This window comes from Xyrauchen texanus, chromosome 34 (assembly GCF_025860055.1).
Source record: "Xyrauchen texanus isolate HMW12.3.18 chromosome 34, RBS_HiC_50CHRs, whole genome shotgun sequence".
Classification (NCBI taxonomy): Eukaryota; Metazoa; Chordata; class Actinopteri; order Cypriniformes; family Catostomidae; genus Xyrauchen; species Xyrauchen texanus.
Window position 1 is genome coordinate 4688108 of NC_068309.1, and position 16599 is coordinate 4704706.

General features: G+C 40.3%; 1 protein-coding gene across 3 annotated transcripts in view; it reads left to right on the plus strand.

Annotated features, from left to right (window-relative positions):
• Nucleotides 1-16599, plus strand: part of rapgef1b (Rap guanine nucleotide exchange factor (GEF) 1b) — a 62648-nt gene that overhangs the window by 14529 nt on the left and 31520 nt on the right. For all 3 annotated transcript variants that reach the window (XM_052103741.1, XM_052103740.1, XM_052103742.1), the window contains exons 2-6: nucleotides 9905-10047; nucleotides 10164-10342; nucleotides 13740-13896; nucleotides 14041-14129; nucleotides 14213-14365. In XM_052103741.1, the coding sequence (XP_051959701.1) occupies nucleotides 9905-10047; nucleotides 10164-10342; nucleotides 13740-13896; nucleotides 14041-14129; nucleotides 14213-14365 (721 nt within the window). The remainder of the gene's footprint in view (nucleotides 1-9904; nucleotides 10048-10163; nucleotides 10343-13739; nucleotides 13897-14040; nucleotides 14130-14212; nucleotides 14366-16599) is intronic.

Genomic DNA, 16599 nt, shown 5'->3' on the forward strand with positions numbered 1-16599 from the left:
GAAGAAATGCTATACTGAGATGCAGGTTGGCACTGAGATGTTGGCACTGAGATGCGGGTTGGTGCTGTTTTGGTGGCACGATGGGGACCTACACAATATTAGGGAGGTGGTTTTAATGTTGTGGCTGATTGGTGTATAGCCTTCCCTATTAATGATGGAAAAGGAGGTGTGTTTAGTTGTCTGTTATTTGCAACAGATCTTGCATCAGGAGTTCGTCCATGTGCCAAGACTAGGTTTTGAAACCGAGTGACTCTAATGTTCCTCCCCATGCCAGAGTATTCTGAATTTGTGGAAAAAGGTTTATTTCGGCTGATGCACGTCAATCACATGTGTCACTTTGCTTATGTCACCATAGCGACAGAGGGGTGTGTGTGATATTGCGTAAAGAAGGGCTGAAATAGATCAGGACTACAGTGTGTGTGTATGTGAGTGTGTGTTTGTGTGAAGGGGGAGAAGGTATTTGGGAGGAATGTGTTTGTGTTTGTCTATGGACTCATGTGAGGAAGAGAGGCAGACCTGTATCCTAAATCTAAAGCTTGTGCGCGCACACACATACACACACTTCTAAATCTGGTTAGTAAGTGTGTTCGGATTACTCATCTGTGTGCTCTCCCCTGTCCTGCAGCTGATGACACGCTCATATTTTTCACTTGAGTAAGTCTCTTTAGATCACGTCTGCTCCAGTAACCCAGATTACCTCTTCTCTCTCTCTCTCTCTGGTCAAGTTGTGCGCTTAAAGGGGTAGTTCACCCAAAATGAAAGCCCTTTATGATGTTCAAACCGCTCTTTTCCTTCAAAAGATTAAAAAGAGCCGGCTCATAAGAGTCATTAATTTGGGAATCAGGCTTCAGTGGTCGTGCTGTATGTTTTGAGCTGTAGATTCAAAAGATCCGGCTCATAAGAGTCATTCATTTGGGAATCAGGCTTCAGTGGTCGTGTTGTATGTTTATGCGCTGTAGATTCAAAAGTATAGGTTTGTAATTGTCAAAATTAGTTGAGAGGTAAGTGCTCTCGGTGGTAGAGAGGATGGGTAGCACAGGAGGTGCTGGAGCCAGACAGGAAGTTGACGGGTCAGCTGAGGCAAAAGCAGGAAGTAGTGACAGAAGTGTGTGCTCACAAATGTGTGTACTTTCACGTTATGTACTGAATCATTTACATTTATGCATTTGGCAGTTGTTTTTCTCCAAAGCGACTTACAGTGCACTTATTACAGGGACAATCCCCCCCGGAGCAACCTGGAGTTAAGTGCCTTACTCAAGAACACAATGGTGGTGTCTGTAGGGATCGAACCAGCAACCTTCTGATTACCAGTTCTGTGCTTTAGCCCACTACAATAAATAAGGTGGAAACGCATCATCACAGTCTGTGAAAAAGATCTATTATCTAACATTAATTTTATTACCATCGGCTCTGACAGGGTAACTATTTTCAGCATCTGAGGAGCAAGTTGAACACGGGTAACCACTTTTGCTTCATTTCTTTGATGGCTCACAGGGCTCGATTTCAGACTGATTAAAACGTCAATAACAAAAAAATAACTGGCTATATTTGTGATAGCCTAGGCCTGTGTCACTTATTAGAAAGTCCCCAATTGCGCTCTAAGCCCTCGAGGTGGCGGATTACAAAATTCAGTTGCCTCTGCATCTGAGACCGTCAATCCACGCATCTTATCACGTGGCTTGTTGAGCACGTTACCGCGGAGACATAGCGTGTGTGGAGGCTTCACACTATTCTCTGCGGCATCCATGCACATCACATCACGCGCCCCGCCGAGAGCGACATTATAGCGACCACGAGGAGGTTACCCCATGTGACTCAACCCTCCCTAGCAACCGGGCCAATTTGGTTGCTTAGGAGACCTGACTGGAGTCACTCAGCATGCCCTGGATTGATTGACAGGTGGCGTATGTGTGTGTGCTGAACATGCACGTGTGTTCCAAAAATGCCCGTCTTGGTGAGGTATTCACGTAAACATGGAGAGTGAACCTAAACACCGGGATTTGTAGTAAAATGTCGGACTTGTAAGTGTAAATGTAAGCTAATAGACCTGCTGCCGTCATCATAATAATCAAACAACCAGAACAAGAAAATGAGAAAACTCTCTCTGCTCTTGACTGAGTAACTTTAGTAGCTTTAAAAAGTATTCATGTGTTATAATCACAGTGAAGACTCGTAGTAGTTTTATGTTGCGTTTCATTCTGAATGTTTGACCATATGACAATAACCTCCTCCGAATCCAGTGCCGTTTACATGTCTGTCGCAGAGAATTTAGTTTGTTATACGTGTTACTTGAGCATGTAACTTAACTTAAATGTTAAAAGTGAGTGACCAATTTACTTGACAATGCTTAATGTCGAGCCCTGGCTCAAATGTGTGCTCTAGTCAATTTTGTATTTTGACCATTTGTGAACTTTGTTCAACTCTCATGTGTTAAAGTCTCATGGATCATGCTTTGTGGGTATGACTTATTTTTTTTACTGTGTCATCGCCATTCATATCTGTACAACCAATGAGTTTATGATTAAATTACTACTAGAGCACAAAATTGTTTACAAGAGCACAAAGTTCTTCATAGATCTAGCCTCTTAAGTGCACCAGATTGATGCATGTAACTTTAAAATGTACAAAATTGGGAGAGCATGCCCCCAGACCCCCCTGGAGGGTACGAGGTCCACCCACCACAGTCTCACAAAATCCTGTGGGAGACACTGAGATGCACGTGTATGTGTCTGTGTGTGTGTCTGGGGAGACGAAGGCGGTCGGGCGTGGTGCTGGCCACCCACCCCCTCGTGTACAGTTCCGGCCTTCATAGGTGCTTGCTAACACTTGCCCCTACAGTCTGTTAAGGCTAAATGGGGGATCTTTGTGGGTGTGTGTGTGTGTGTGTGTGCTTATTAGTTTCTCTAATGGATACGGTTGTAGGCGATAGTTACACCAGCGTGTTACACCCTCTATTTTTCCGTCAATCAATATTATCAGCATTCCATTAACGACAGCGAAAACACTCCCTCGAGCGGACCAAGTGTGAGGGAGTGAGAGGAAAGTGCTGTGGTTGAGCTTTCAGAGCAGTGCATTCACTTATCTTGATTGACAATATCATTTAGAACAACTACACTACCCGTGATCCTGAAGAGAGAGATCCACCAATCAGAGTGTAGTGGCAAACACAGTGCGCCAAAAGAGCTCTGCAGCGACCACCCATGCACCGTGAATGACGCAATCTATTCGCTCCCCCTACACCCTTACACTACTTGTATGTCTGCAAATATGTTAATATTTTGCAATGAAATCCAAATATATTGCTTCTATTAGGGGTGAGCAATATGACCAAAATCTTATATCATGATACGAGTAATTTTATTTCACGATAATGATATCACAAATTCTTCTGAAAAATCAATAGAGTTGTATAAGATATTAAGCCATGTCGCAATTTGTAATTTTGTGTAATCCAGTCAGAGATTTCAATACTTTATAAATTAAAACTTCTTCATAAATTTCTCTTTATTTGCAAGTTGACAAACAAAGTTAAAAAAATGTCACATTTCAGTGTGATGATGTGCTCTAATCTTATTATAATTATTATTAACTTTCCTCCAGAAATGTAACTTCTCAAAGCAATTCAACAAAATGTAAATTATACAAAAATAAACACTTAATTCGGCTCTTAGTGTTCCATATAAACACTAATCCATATAAAGAAAATCTAAAATATATGAAGGAAAATATGGTATGGATGGTTTGTTTCCTGATATCAAACATCTTTCGAACTGAATTTTAGAAAGTGTTTTGTTGTGTATTTCTAAAACCGACATGACATTGTGAGTAACGGGTGTGATCTGTGCTTTTTCCGTTATAGGAGCACAAATGAAGCACATTTCAAAATAAGAGTCCCCAGTGTGTTTTGGGTTTGTTTATACCTAAAAGTCCTGCATTATGTACCAGATCTTTATTATTTTCTAGTTTATTATTAGGATTTTGGCTGAACAAAAAAATGCATCTGGGATTTTATTCATTTTGGACTCTTTGTCTTTATAATAAAGAAAGAATACAAATGTCTTCTTATTGATTTTTCAATAAATCAATATGAAAAACAATCGGCCGATTAATCGGTTATCGGCCGTTCCCACCACCTTATTTATCGGTATCGGCAAAATCCACTATCGGTCGACCTCTAGTTTTGTGTATTTCATGTTTAACTCTTTCCCCGCCAAACACGGAATTTTCCGGGTTTTATGAAAAAACGCTTTCGCCGCCAAACACGGAATTTTCCGGGTATCCGTGTTTTAGGTGGTATACGGTAAGGAAGACCCGCGCACATGTTTTGAAAGAGTATGCAACTCTTTGATCAAAGAAACAGACTGCGATCGTCTCAAACGTGAAGTGGAACACCATACTAATACTAAAGCAAGAAAATGCCTTTTTCTCAGCTTTTTGTCCGAAATGTTGTTTTTGACAAAACCTACCTCTGTTCAAGTGGCAATAAAAAAAGAACAAATGAAGATAAAATAAAATCGGTTTTTTTGCCTAAAAGCAGAGGCTCAGATCTTTATTTTGATATATAGCATCTTCATATATTCATGGAAGAAAGTATTCTGCGGGCCATTAAATTTAGCGAAAATCGTCAAAAACCCTGGCGGTGGCTGGCAACTTTTTTTAAAAACGCTGGCGGGGAAAGAGTTAAAGACAATTATTGTCTCCGCATTTATGTTGTGTCAACACTGATTAAAGGCCTATAATAAGAAGCATAAGCCAAATGCTGTTTGGGATTAATCAGACTAAACTTTTAATTTAACCAGTCAAATTAAATCCAATGCATACAGTGGCTCAATAGCTGTCAAGATTTAGGGATGTGCTAAATAAATCGTAAACAGTAAAATGAAAGCCAGTGTGTGCAGTCAAGATTAAGGGTAGGTTAAGTTTAAGAGCAGCCAATCCCATTTGAGATAAATGACCAATTGGAGTTACCATTTTATCCAAAATCTGAGAAATGCAAATGTGTCTGACAGACAACTGAAGGGGATTATTTACCATGGCAACAAATGGCCATAACCGTCAGTCATTATACATCCGAAATGGTATATAATCGTGCCTGTGGATTTTGAGTCTCCGGGCCAGTAGATTTCTTAATATGTCCGGTTTATACAGGAGTCTACTGGTCCGGATATACAGCTCTTTTCACAGTCTGGTCAAATAATAATATATACCTTGTGTGGGTGTGTTGGTTCTTGTGGTTATGTAAAGGGGATGCTCATTAATTTGTCACTGCTTGTAAAATCCGCCAGATTAAACAATGGTAGGTGGGCTGAATCATAAATGTTTTGACGTCAACTTTGAATGACGCACCCACATTCACCCTCGCAGTATTGCATAGTAGACATCGATTGATTTGATTGGTGAGTGCTGGTGTGTGCAGTATGGATCTGTTGAATGGATTTTAGGACTGGTTACATTTATAGAACTACATTACCCACGCTCCACTTCTTTTCCTTTTTCAGACTGCAGGCCTTCATCCACCCTCCATGAATGTACATGAGTGTGTGAGGGTAATTAACAGCGTGTATTTGTGTGTATTAGAGCATAATGGCTCCACCCATGTCAGTTACAATACAACTTTTCTATTTTACCAGAAGGCATTGTTCCGAGTATGCTCGTAACGGAGAGGCAGAGACACTTTATGCAACAATGGCTGTCAATATACAAACCAAATCTCACATAAACACACATATAAAGACACTTGCATGTCATTTCCTGCATTTTTATCACCCAACGTCACACACACCATTGCCTAGCATTTGTTTAAGGGATCAGAGTTCAACTGCGTGTCACTGTGTGATAACAGACACTCACATACTAAATACACACTTCATTAACACTTTTTAAAGGGGTAATGTTTTACAATTTTCCGGCATTTAATATAGTGGTCTGGTTTAGAAATATACACATATACTAAATGCTAATTTTTGAACTAGTAAAAACTTATTTTCTTAACATTACTCATTACACATACCCATTCCTGATATAAGAAATTACATTTCAACAAGTAAGAAATTAATTAAAAATACATGTTTTGGGGTTTTAGTTAATATCAAATCATTGTGAAATTCTACTAGTGAAAATGTGGTTACAGCAGTGGCGTCTCAGGCTCATTATTTCTGGTGGTGCACCAACAATCACTTAACCGAACATGTCAAGGGTTACGTTAACCGAAAAGTCTCCGTCACATCATTTACCGATTTTTAAAGCATTAACTGATAATTCCAAATGCTGTCTGTCATTTTGACTGATAAAAAAGAAAAATAATTTTAATCTAGTGCATCAGTTTTGGCTTCACTCTCTCGCACACACACTCCCGCTGTCCAACCCGATCTCATGAAAGGTCATACATAATTTACGAGTTGGCCATTTCGTATGGTCTCGTGTAACCGGTCCTAATCGCCCCACTCCGAACGGGACTCGAACCGACGTCTCCGGCGTGGGAGGCGGGTGTGCTAACAAGGAGGCTAAAGGCTATCCTTCTAGCGTCAGTCGCTAGAGCACCTCTTGAGGTCAGGAGAGTGAGGTTTACACACTGCACAGCTGTCTACCAGCTGGCTTCCGTTGCACTCACCCCCCTAAACCTCATTCCCATCCGGGTCACGGCACCATTTTAACCGGTCCTGCTCGCCCCACTTCGAATGGGACTCCAACCGATGTCTCCAGCGTGGGAGGCGGGTGCGCTAACAAGGAGGCTAAAGGCTACAGCCTCTAGCATCAGTCGCTAGTGCACCTCTTGAGGTCAGGAGAGTGAGGTTTACACACTGCACAGCTGTCTACCAGCTGGCTTCCGTTGCACTCACCCCCCTAAACCTCACTCCCATCCGGGTCACGGCACCATTGTAACCAGTCCTGCTCGCCCCACTCTGAACGGGACTCGAACCGACGTCTCCGGCCTGGGAGGCAGGTGCGCTAACAAGGAGGCTAAAGGCTACTGCCTCTAGCATCAGCTAGCTCCCGTTACACTTGCATGATAATGTTTGCATAAACTTGTATGACTTAATCACGTGCAAATTCCCGGATGTCTAATGCGGAAGTAAGCGTGAGTTCTGTGCACAAGGCTTTAATTATGTACTTATTAATATTATGCCCTAACCCAAACTTCTTAACTTAACCAATCAGTAGTGTGTAAACATAATAGTAATCTGTTGTGAGTGACAGAAGCAAGTAATTGTCCCGTATTAGATGGAAACGATGTCAAGCGACGTCAATGGCTGTAGTGAAAGTTGTAGGAATTCAAACGAGTGCAGTCGCACGGTATCATACCAATTAGCCAAATTTCGAAAAGTCGTACGAATCCTGCCGATTTCGCCGTGAGAGTGCGTTGCGCTGTCTGACCTTTTCTTTTTCCTTGTACGAAGAGCGTTTAGTTCGCCATTTACAATCAAATTAAATTAGCTTCTAAAACTTACTAATGAAGTTCACTACGTAGGTCTTCACTCAAGAGCGGTAACTTCTTAGGACCATGTCAACAGCTTGACATACATATGATCAAAGCTTATATTGGCCAGGGGCAAAGGCAGATGTACCCCTCAGGTTATCATTGAACTCTCGATGTGCATGACGTTCTCCAAATCTCCCTTGATTAACACTGAGGACGACGGACTAGCCCCAGACATACCAAATGAAAAATGATTAAGTCAGGTTAAGTCATTTTAATTTGTATAGCGACTTCCACATCACAAAACTCCATTAGATGTTGGTTAATGGAGAAAATATCCTTGGGAGAAACCAGACTCACTGTGGGGGCCAGTTCCCCTCTGGCTAACATCATGAATATAATGACAATATTACTTATGTATAGGTAAAATCATGGTTTAAAATGATTACACTAAGTAAGTGTTAAGGGTCAGTGTTTAAACATAGATTTTGGTTGAACTGTAAGATTAATGACGGATGTCTTTTGAAGTCCATCCTGCATTAACTGCGTAAGTTCACACAGATGCAATTGTCCTTGTTAATTGGCTGATGAAGGCTTTTGTTTGGCAATTTATTGATAGTCTATGTATTCCATTTTAAGAGTGTAGTTCATCATAAGACTGAGGTGATGCAGGCAGAGATCAGTGAGGTGCATCACAGTTCAACCGGCAGATCATTTCGGTGAGGTCTATGCTAAGTCCAAGGTTCAGGCAATGGCATATGAAGTATCACATGTCTTATGGTTGGAGTTGGCATCAGTTCATCCTCCTGAAGTCCATCATAATCGACTGAAGTGATATTTGGCTGGCACCAGCTGCTATTAGTCATCATCACACAATGACATGTAGCAGTGGAGTCCATCATGAATCAAGAACTGAGCTGGATATTCTGGATATTCCATAGTTTAAGAGCCAGATTTAAAAGTTATCTACCCCCTTTGTGGATTTTGATATTCTTGGAACTATTAACAAGCCAGAATTTTAACGTGGTGGAATATAGTGTGGTAGAAGGAGCTAGATCATTCAAAGCTCAGAAATTTTTAATCCGCACCTCTTATCACGTGACTCGTTGTGCATGACACCGTGGAGACTCGCAGCATGTGGAGGCTCATGCTAATCTCCACAAACAACTTACCACACGCCCCATTGAGAGCGAACCACTAATCGCGACCACAAGGAGGTTAGCCCATGTGACTCTACCCTCCCTAGCAACCGGGCCAATTAGGTTGCTTAGGAGACCTGGCCGGAGTCACTCAGCACGCCCCCTGGATTCAAACTCGCGACTCAAGGGCTCTAGTCTGTGTTAATACTCACTGAGCTACCCTGGCCCCCTATATATTATTTCTTAAAATAAATGAATGATTATGCCACACATTTTGCACAACAGCGCCACATTTGGTGGGGCACAACACTACCTGCCCCTAATGTAGAGACGCCACTGAGTTACAGATATCAGTAATTGTGTTTTACTAATTTATTTTTTATACACTGATTTTCACTTGTAGTAATTCTGTTCCTGATCTCAAGAATTTGCATTTTACCTAGTGAAAATGGAATTTTAGATATCTATCATTTATATCCTGTACGTGATTAAATATCGAAAGGGCTTGTGATACTAGCTATGAAAATATTTGACCACAATTGTCTTTAAGCTGCTGCTCTGCCATGGCAGTAGATGACCTGAAAGAGAAAAATAACCTGTAGAAGTTTACGCTAACGCATTCTACAGTGCCCCTTGTGGTAACGCTGAGAATGCAACACGTAATTGCGTTGCGCTTTGCAAAGTTTCTAATACATTCAGCTCAACAAAGCTTGTATAGCTAGAAGAGTTTGCATTTTATGTAGTTGCGTAAGGTGTTTCTGGCTTAATGTTAGTTGGACCAGTTTTCATGACCATTTTCCTCGCTCTTTATGACCATTACAGTTGTTACCGTACCTTTTAAAGGCCAAAGCATACATTGTTTGTCCGTGTGCCGATACGTCTCGCTCACAATGTGTGTGACGCAAAATGTCACAGAGTGTCTGTGTGCAGTTTAGTTTTTCTAGACACGTAAATATGACAGTACAGTCTCTCTCTCTCTCTCTCTCTCTCTCTCTCTCTCTCTCTCTCTATGTAATTATGGCCCATAAAATTACAATTATGATAAAACCCCTCTGATGGAGATAGTAGTTTATGTAATTGCCTGTGGGAGTGCATCTGTTTGAAGATATTTATCACCAGCAAGGGCTTATTTGGATAGTTGAATTGTGTTGATTATATAAAATGATGCTTTTTACGTTGATTGTGGGCTGTAAATAACGCTCTTTTTCTCTTTCAATGAAAGATCATCCCTGAAAGCGCCTCCATCACCTCCAAACCTTGCGATTATCTGAAAATATGGAGCATTTTTGTCCTGTCTAGATGACTTCTTTTCTTCTGAACTCATCCCTCTTTTTTTGTTGTTTTCCAGAATCTCAGAAGTCTCACCTCTCCTCTTTCACGATGAAATTGATGAAGTTTCATTCGCCAAAGATTAAACGAACTCCATCTAAAAAGAGCAAACAACTGCAGCCGGAGCCGGCGGTAAAAACTCCCGAGAAACCCGTCAACAAGGTACACTTTAGACTTCTCCAGAAATGCACTTTTAACTGAACAGTTACTCTACAGCTGCTCTATAGTAGTATATAAACATTATTTCTACTCTATTAAATATTCCTGTCTTGGAGCAGAAGGTGAGCCGATTGGAGGAGCAGGAGAAGGAGGTGGTGAGCGCTCTGCGTTACTTCAAGACGATCGTGGACAAGATGAGCGTCGATTCCAAAGTTCTCCAGATGCTTCCTGGATCAGCCAGTAAAGTTCTGGAGGCCATTCTGCCTCTGATGCAGGTGGAGGCTCGAATACAGCACAAGTGAGTGTTGAGGAGTGGTCCTGAAGCTAATAATGCTGAAGTCATGGATTGGAATCTCAGGGGGTGGTTGACTAATAAGGAGATGATTAAAATTTGGCATACCGGGCATTTTCCCGGTGGGCTGATGAACTTTGGGGCCGATCAGGGGTGGACTGGCCATCGGGAGAACCGAGCGGGCTGGTGGGTCGGTCACGGAATGGGCCGCGATAAGCTAAAATGAGCTGCTGCGTTATGCAGAACAGACCACAAAAGGCGCCGCGATATGCAGAAAAGGACACCAAACCCCCACCCCCCCCCGCTCAACTTTTGAGCCAGTTGCTATGTAAAATCTACCTGCTATGTAAATAGCTACCTGTTGCTCGTGCTCATGCACACACTCCATAGGGATTCGAGCGAGCGAGCATCTACCAAACAATGACATAACATACAAAGAGACCAAACGTGATCCACCGGCATCATGCTGACAGATGAGGTAGCATAATTAAAATTACACAGTTATGATTGTTTTACCACAAACTTTTAGACTGAATATTTTATTTGACTCTCCAGTGCTGGAACAGGGCTAAAACAAAGTGTGGATATAGTGTGGATATATATCTGACTATGTAAGACTGTAGTTTGAAGTAATCACTTTTCTTTGCATGATACATTGACTGCATTTATATGATAGCCTATGTCGGCGTTAGCTAGCTAGCCAGCTTTATCAATAGCTGTTAGCTAAATCTGGTGGATGATGACAGTAGCTGTTTATAAAATAGACTGTACATTATAAATATGTTGAGACAATTCAGTATCGATGTGATTCCATCACAACTGTCATTATAATAATAGACTGTATATATTTTTGCATTATCTTGAACATTGTCTAGCATTTGATGTGTTATTGTAGTTTACCTTGCTGAATAATTAGATTAACATTGATTTTTATACTGTGCAGGCAAGATCAAGTTAGCTAAAATGACACAGATCAATCCTAATGACACTATATTTCACATGCTTTGCAGTTATGTAAACAAACATGTCCAATAAGAAGAACGCCAATTCAGGGTCGGGTTTGATTGCCAAAACCGAACAGAGGTCCCTCCAGGAATCAAATGCCCTGCCGATGTTCACTCTAGTTTTCGCTCGACCACAATCACATTCCCGCTTAACCAGACGGGATTCAGTAGATTTTTTTTTTGGCTTACTCAGAGTTTGTGTAGGAGTCGGTGTTGTGCTGGGAGTGCTGGGATCTGGACGTTTGCAGGATTCCATCTCTAAGATTACGTTACCTAGTGTTGCAGTTTGTTGTCACTGTTGAATAGCGGAAGAGAAGCGATTACTGTCTGAGGCAAGTCTCTCGGGAGCGCGCATAAACATCACATCCTTTGGATTTTCCCGGCAAAAGCGGCCCGCTCCCTTCGCATGAAAATCAGTCTATGGGCTTTAGTAGGCAACCTAGGAACTCCGGGAAGGACTAATTTTTTAAGTTGCGTTACAAACCGTTCTCACATTGACCAAAAAAAAGGACGAATTTTACATATTGCACCTTTAATGTAAAATATATAAAAAATTGCTAATTCTTGATCTCAGCAATGGAAATACTACTTGTGAAATTACAGATTTTTGGATATCAGTAATTAGGTTTGCACTAGGAAAAATTATAATTGTTGTGTTAAAAAATGACGTCATCACTCGTGATTTCAAAAATGGTATATAAAATTAAAAAAACATAATTATTTGAAATGTTCTCAATAGTAAATTTAAACATTTGATATCAATAATTACATTGTTACTAGTTGAGCAACAGTGGAATTACAGCTAGTAAAAATGCTAATTTATATCAGGTTTTATTTTGGATTTCAGTGCTGGCAATGTTAATTAGATATGTAGGATGTGATTGTAACTAGTAAGAAAGCCTTTTAAGATGTCTTTAATTACTTTTCAGTAAATTGTAATCCATTTCCATATATCTGAAATACCAAATCTAACATCTTGAAACACATTTACAGATTATACAAATTAGCATTTTTACAAGTTCTAGTTCAGTTGTTTGTATTAGAAATGGATGTAATTAATGACCAGTAAGAGGTACATCGCTGTTATGTGCCATTTCAATTTCAACTAGTAAGAACTGAATTTGATATCTGTAATTGTGTTTTGAAAAAGAGTGAATTACAGATAATTGTCGAGTTGTACTTTTGAAAATGTAGTTAATATGTTATACTTGTTTTAATTAGTTATGTTATAATTCTTTATTATTATTATCCCCATTCCTCCCAATTTGGAATGCCCAATTCCCACTACTTAGTAGCTCCTCGTGGTGGCACGGTTACTCGCCTCAATCCGGGTGGCGGAGGACAAGTCTCAGTTGCCTCCTCTTCTGAGACCGTCAGTCTGTGCATCTTATCACGTGACTCGTTGTGCATGACACCGCGGAGACTCACAGCATGTGGAGGCTCATGCTACTCTCCACGATCCACACACAACTCACCACACGCCCCATTGAGAGCGAGAACCACTAATCACAACCACGAGGAGGTTACCCCATGTGACTCTACCCTCCCTAGCAACCGGGCCATTTTGGTTACCCCATGTGACTCTACCCTCCCTAGCAACCGGGCCAATTTGGTTGCTTAGGAGACCTAGCTGGAGTCACTCGGCACATATAATTCTATTTTTAATGGGGATGTCCCGCTACCGATGCTGGTATCATAATATGGTCTGATACCATGCTCATGTACTCGTGCTCGTAAAACGATACCATCTGACTTACGAATGTCATTCCATAAATATTCAGCGCTTCATCCTAGTGTGATTATAAAACCGCAAAGGCTGTGATTTATTGAGAGAAATAAATAGTTTGCATGTGCTGCACGCTACAAATGTGAGCGCTTGTAAAAACACCATTATAAGCATCGTGCTGTGTTTGTATTGAATTAAATGGCAGCATTTTTGGATGCAAGATGGCCACTGAGACACTTGTCTGGCAACAAGCAGCTCAAATAAATCTTCAAACTCTGAGTGAGTCGAAGCCTACAGGTCTGTTAATCATCTGGGATGTTGCTTTGCTGCTGTTTTCACATTTTTATAATTTTATTTGGACACATTCCTACTAGCAAAAAACAGAGATCGTTCAACTGGCTTGGGGTGTTCACACGGCCTTTCGGCTATGGAAGGTGCGCAGCTGCTGCTTCAGATTTGGGACACCTGCGTAGGGTCTCCCGTAGGGCTGGCGATAAAACGATATATCACTATAAAGAAAATCTACAATAAGCTTTTGAGGAATTTTCGATATTTACTGAATAAATGTCAAAATGGCTTGTTATAGAGGTGTAATTTATCTTACACACACGTGTACTGAATGATCTAATGTGGCATGATGTCACGTTAGCGCTCTCTCTTTCTCTGAACACAGTTCGGCAATGTCCTCCTGTCATAACCGTGTGTATCAGAGCTTGGCGAATCTCATTCGCTGGTCCGACCAGGTGATGCTGGAGGGTATCAACCTTGATGACAAGGACACTGTGGCAACCGTCACCACGGTGATCAAAGGTGTGCTGGATGGCGTGAAGGTGAGAGGTTTAGAAGGGTAATTGTGACAAGGTTAAAACAATATTTAGGAATATTTATAACCTGTGTGTGTGTGTGTGTGTGTGTGTGTGTGTGTGTGTGTGTGTGTGTGTGTGTGTGTGTGTGTGTGTGTGTGTGTATGACAGGAGTTGGTGAAACTCACTATAGAGAAACAAGAGCAACCGTCCCCGACGTCACCCAGCAAACCAGCGCTCCCTGTGGCCAAAACAGAGAGGTACCATCTCAAAACAATGTGTTGATATACATTTTATGAACTGACGGTTAACAATATCTTCTCTCTCGCTCTGTGTCTCTCAGTGTGTGTGAAAATCCGTTAACTGAACGAGAGAAGGCGATCCTGAGTAAGACCACACCCATAGTCACGCCCACTGACAGCTTGACTGACATGTCAGAGGAGGAGGTAGCTCCGCCCAAACCTCCTCTACCAGGGCTGAAACTAGCAGAGCATAGGTGAGGGGGTGTGGCTTGGATGGAATCAATGAACTTTAAAAGAAAACCAGAGACCATGCTTTGAATAGCATACTACCAGTGCTGGGTGTAATCTGATTACAAAATAATTAGTTACTGTAATCAAATTACTTTTAAAGTCAAGACGAATTACATTAATCATATTACAGTTACTGACGTTACTTATAAATGGGCCTGTCGCAATTATTTAATTATTGTCTGAGTGCGATTATTTTATCTAACCGTGGTTATTTGAGAAAACCATGATAAATGTACATTTCACATTTTTATGTCCAAATAAGGGAATTTTAAGCAAATATATAAATGTCCTCACTGAGCCGCACCGCAGACGTCAACCAGAGCTGTTTCGGTCCGGCACGAAGCACACTGATGCACGCGCCGTCAGCAAATGCTCACACCAAACTCCCGCGAAAATATAAATGAACAAATAAATACTTTGATAGTGAATCCAAAGCACTCCAGCCTCACTTTAAAGATCGTATGATGGCAAATGTTCCTGGTCAAAGCAGGTGCATATGCGCAGTGTTAATGGCATGCAGTGGCGGAGGAGGAGATGCACACTTACTCTATTTCTGTGGAGTGATAAAACAAAATTTACATCTATGCATTTGGCAGACTCTTTTATCCAAAGTGACTTACAGTGCACTTATTACAGGGACAATCCCACGGAGCAACCTGGAGTTAAGTGTCTTACTCAAGGACACAATGGTGGTGGCTGTGGGGATCGAACCAGCAACCTTCTGATTACCAGTTATGTGCTCTAGCCCACTACGCCACCACCACTCCAATCTCAAATCTCTAAAGGTTTTGTGAAAGTGAAGAAATTAGGTCTGAAATCTTTTACTATTGCATAATAGTATATCATATAAAAATATATTAAAATGTATTATTTTAAAAACTATTTAATATAAAATATGAGTTTAAAAAACAACCAAAACTAAGGTAAAAATAGAGAAATATTTTGAGATTTAAAACATTATTTTGTATGTCATTCAAGTTTTTAAAGCCTTAAAAAGAAATCATATATCCCTATTTTATTTATATATTTAAAGTTATAATATTTAAAAATGATTTCTTAGGGTGTATGAACTAGAGGTCGACCGATTAGTGGATTTTGCGATACCGATAAATAATGTGGTGGAAACGGCCGATAACCGATTACTCAGCCGATAGTTTTTCATATTGATTTATAGAAAAATCAATATGAAGAAATTTTTGTTCTGTCTTTATTATAAAGACAAATAGTCCAAAATGAGTAAAAACCCAGATGCATTTTTTTGTTCAGCCAAAATACAAATAATAAACTAGAAAATAATAAAGATCTGGTACAAAATGCAGGACTTTTAAATATAAACAAACCCAAAACATACTGGGGACTCTTATTTTGAAATTATGAAACAAATATCGGTAACTCTTAACAGATTTTTGCCGATAACCGATTGTTCCAAATATTAACTATCGGCACCAATTAATCGGTATAACCGATATATCGGTCTACCTCTCATATGAACCACACATGCGCCTTAAGAAATATGACAATTAACTGCGAAATAACAGACAATTAGTCCTAATAATCGCAATTATTTGTTTGACAATTAATCAGCGAAGTGTCATAATCGTGAAAGCCCTACTTATAAGTACATTACTTGGGTTACACATATTTCTAAAATAATATTATTTATGTAGATTAAATTTAAAACATGAATTATTGGTGTTGGTATTACCTAACAATGAATACTACCGTACTACTATTTTCTGCCGGCGGAAATATTAAGAGTACTATGGAAGTATGCGATTCCAAATGTAGCAATAGACTGTGATTGAAATCGCATACTAACATAGTATCAATCTTACTATCTGTGCAGAGTATTGTATGCATACTTTGTAATAAAGTATGCAAGTGAATGTAATTTCTAGATGACGTACTATTACAAGATGTAATAGTTTTTTACATCATCTTCTTGACTCAATATTTGCAGTGTTGAAAAATACTGCACAGTAAGCAATACGCTAGTATGCAGTTCTGAACAGAGCCCAATTTTCGGTCCTTTCCCAATTCAATATTTGTATAGCCCACAGACTGAGGTAAATATGCTTGCGTGTAGTGTGTAGGTTTCAGAAGAACAGAGCTTCAAAGTAAAGTGCATACTTGTAAGACTGAGTTCTGTTATACATTGCAGAGTGTAAACCTGAGTATATTAGTAGTATTGTAGATA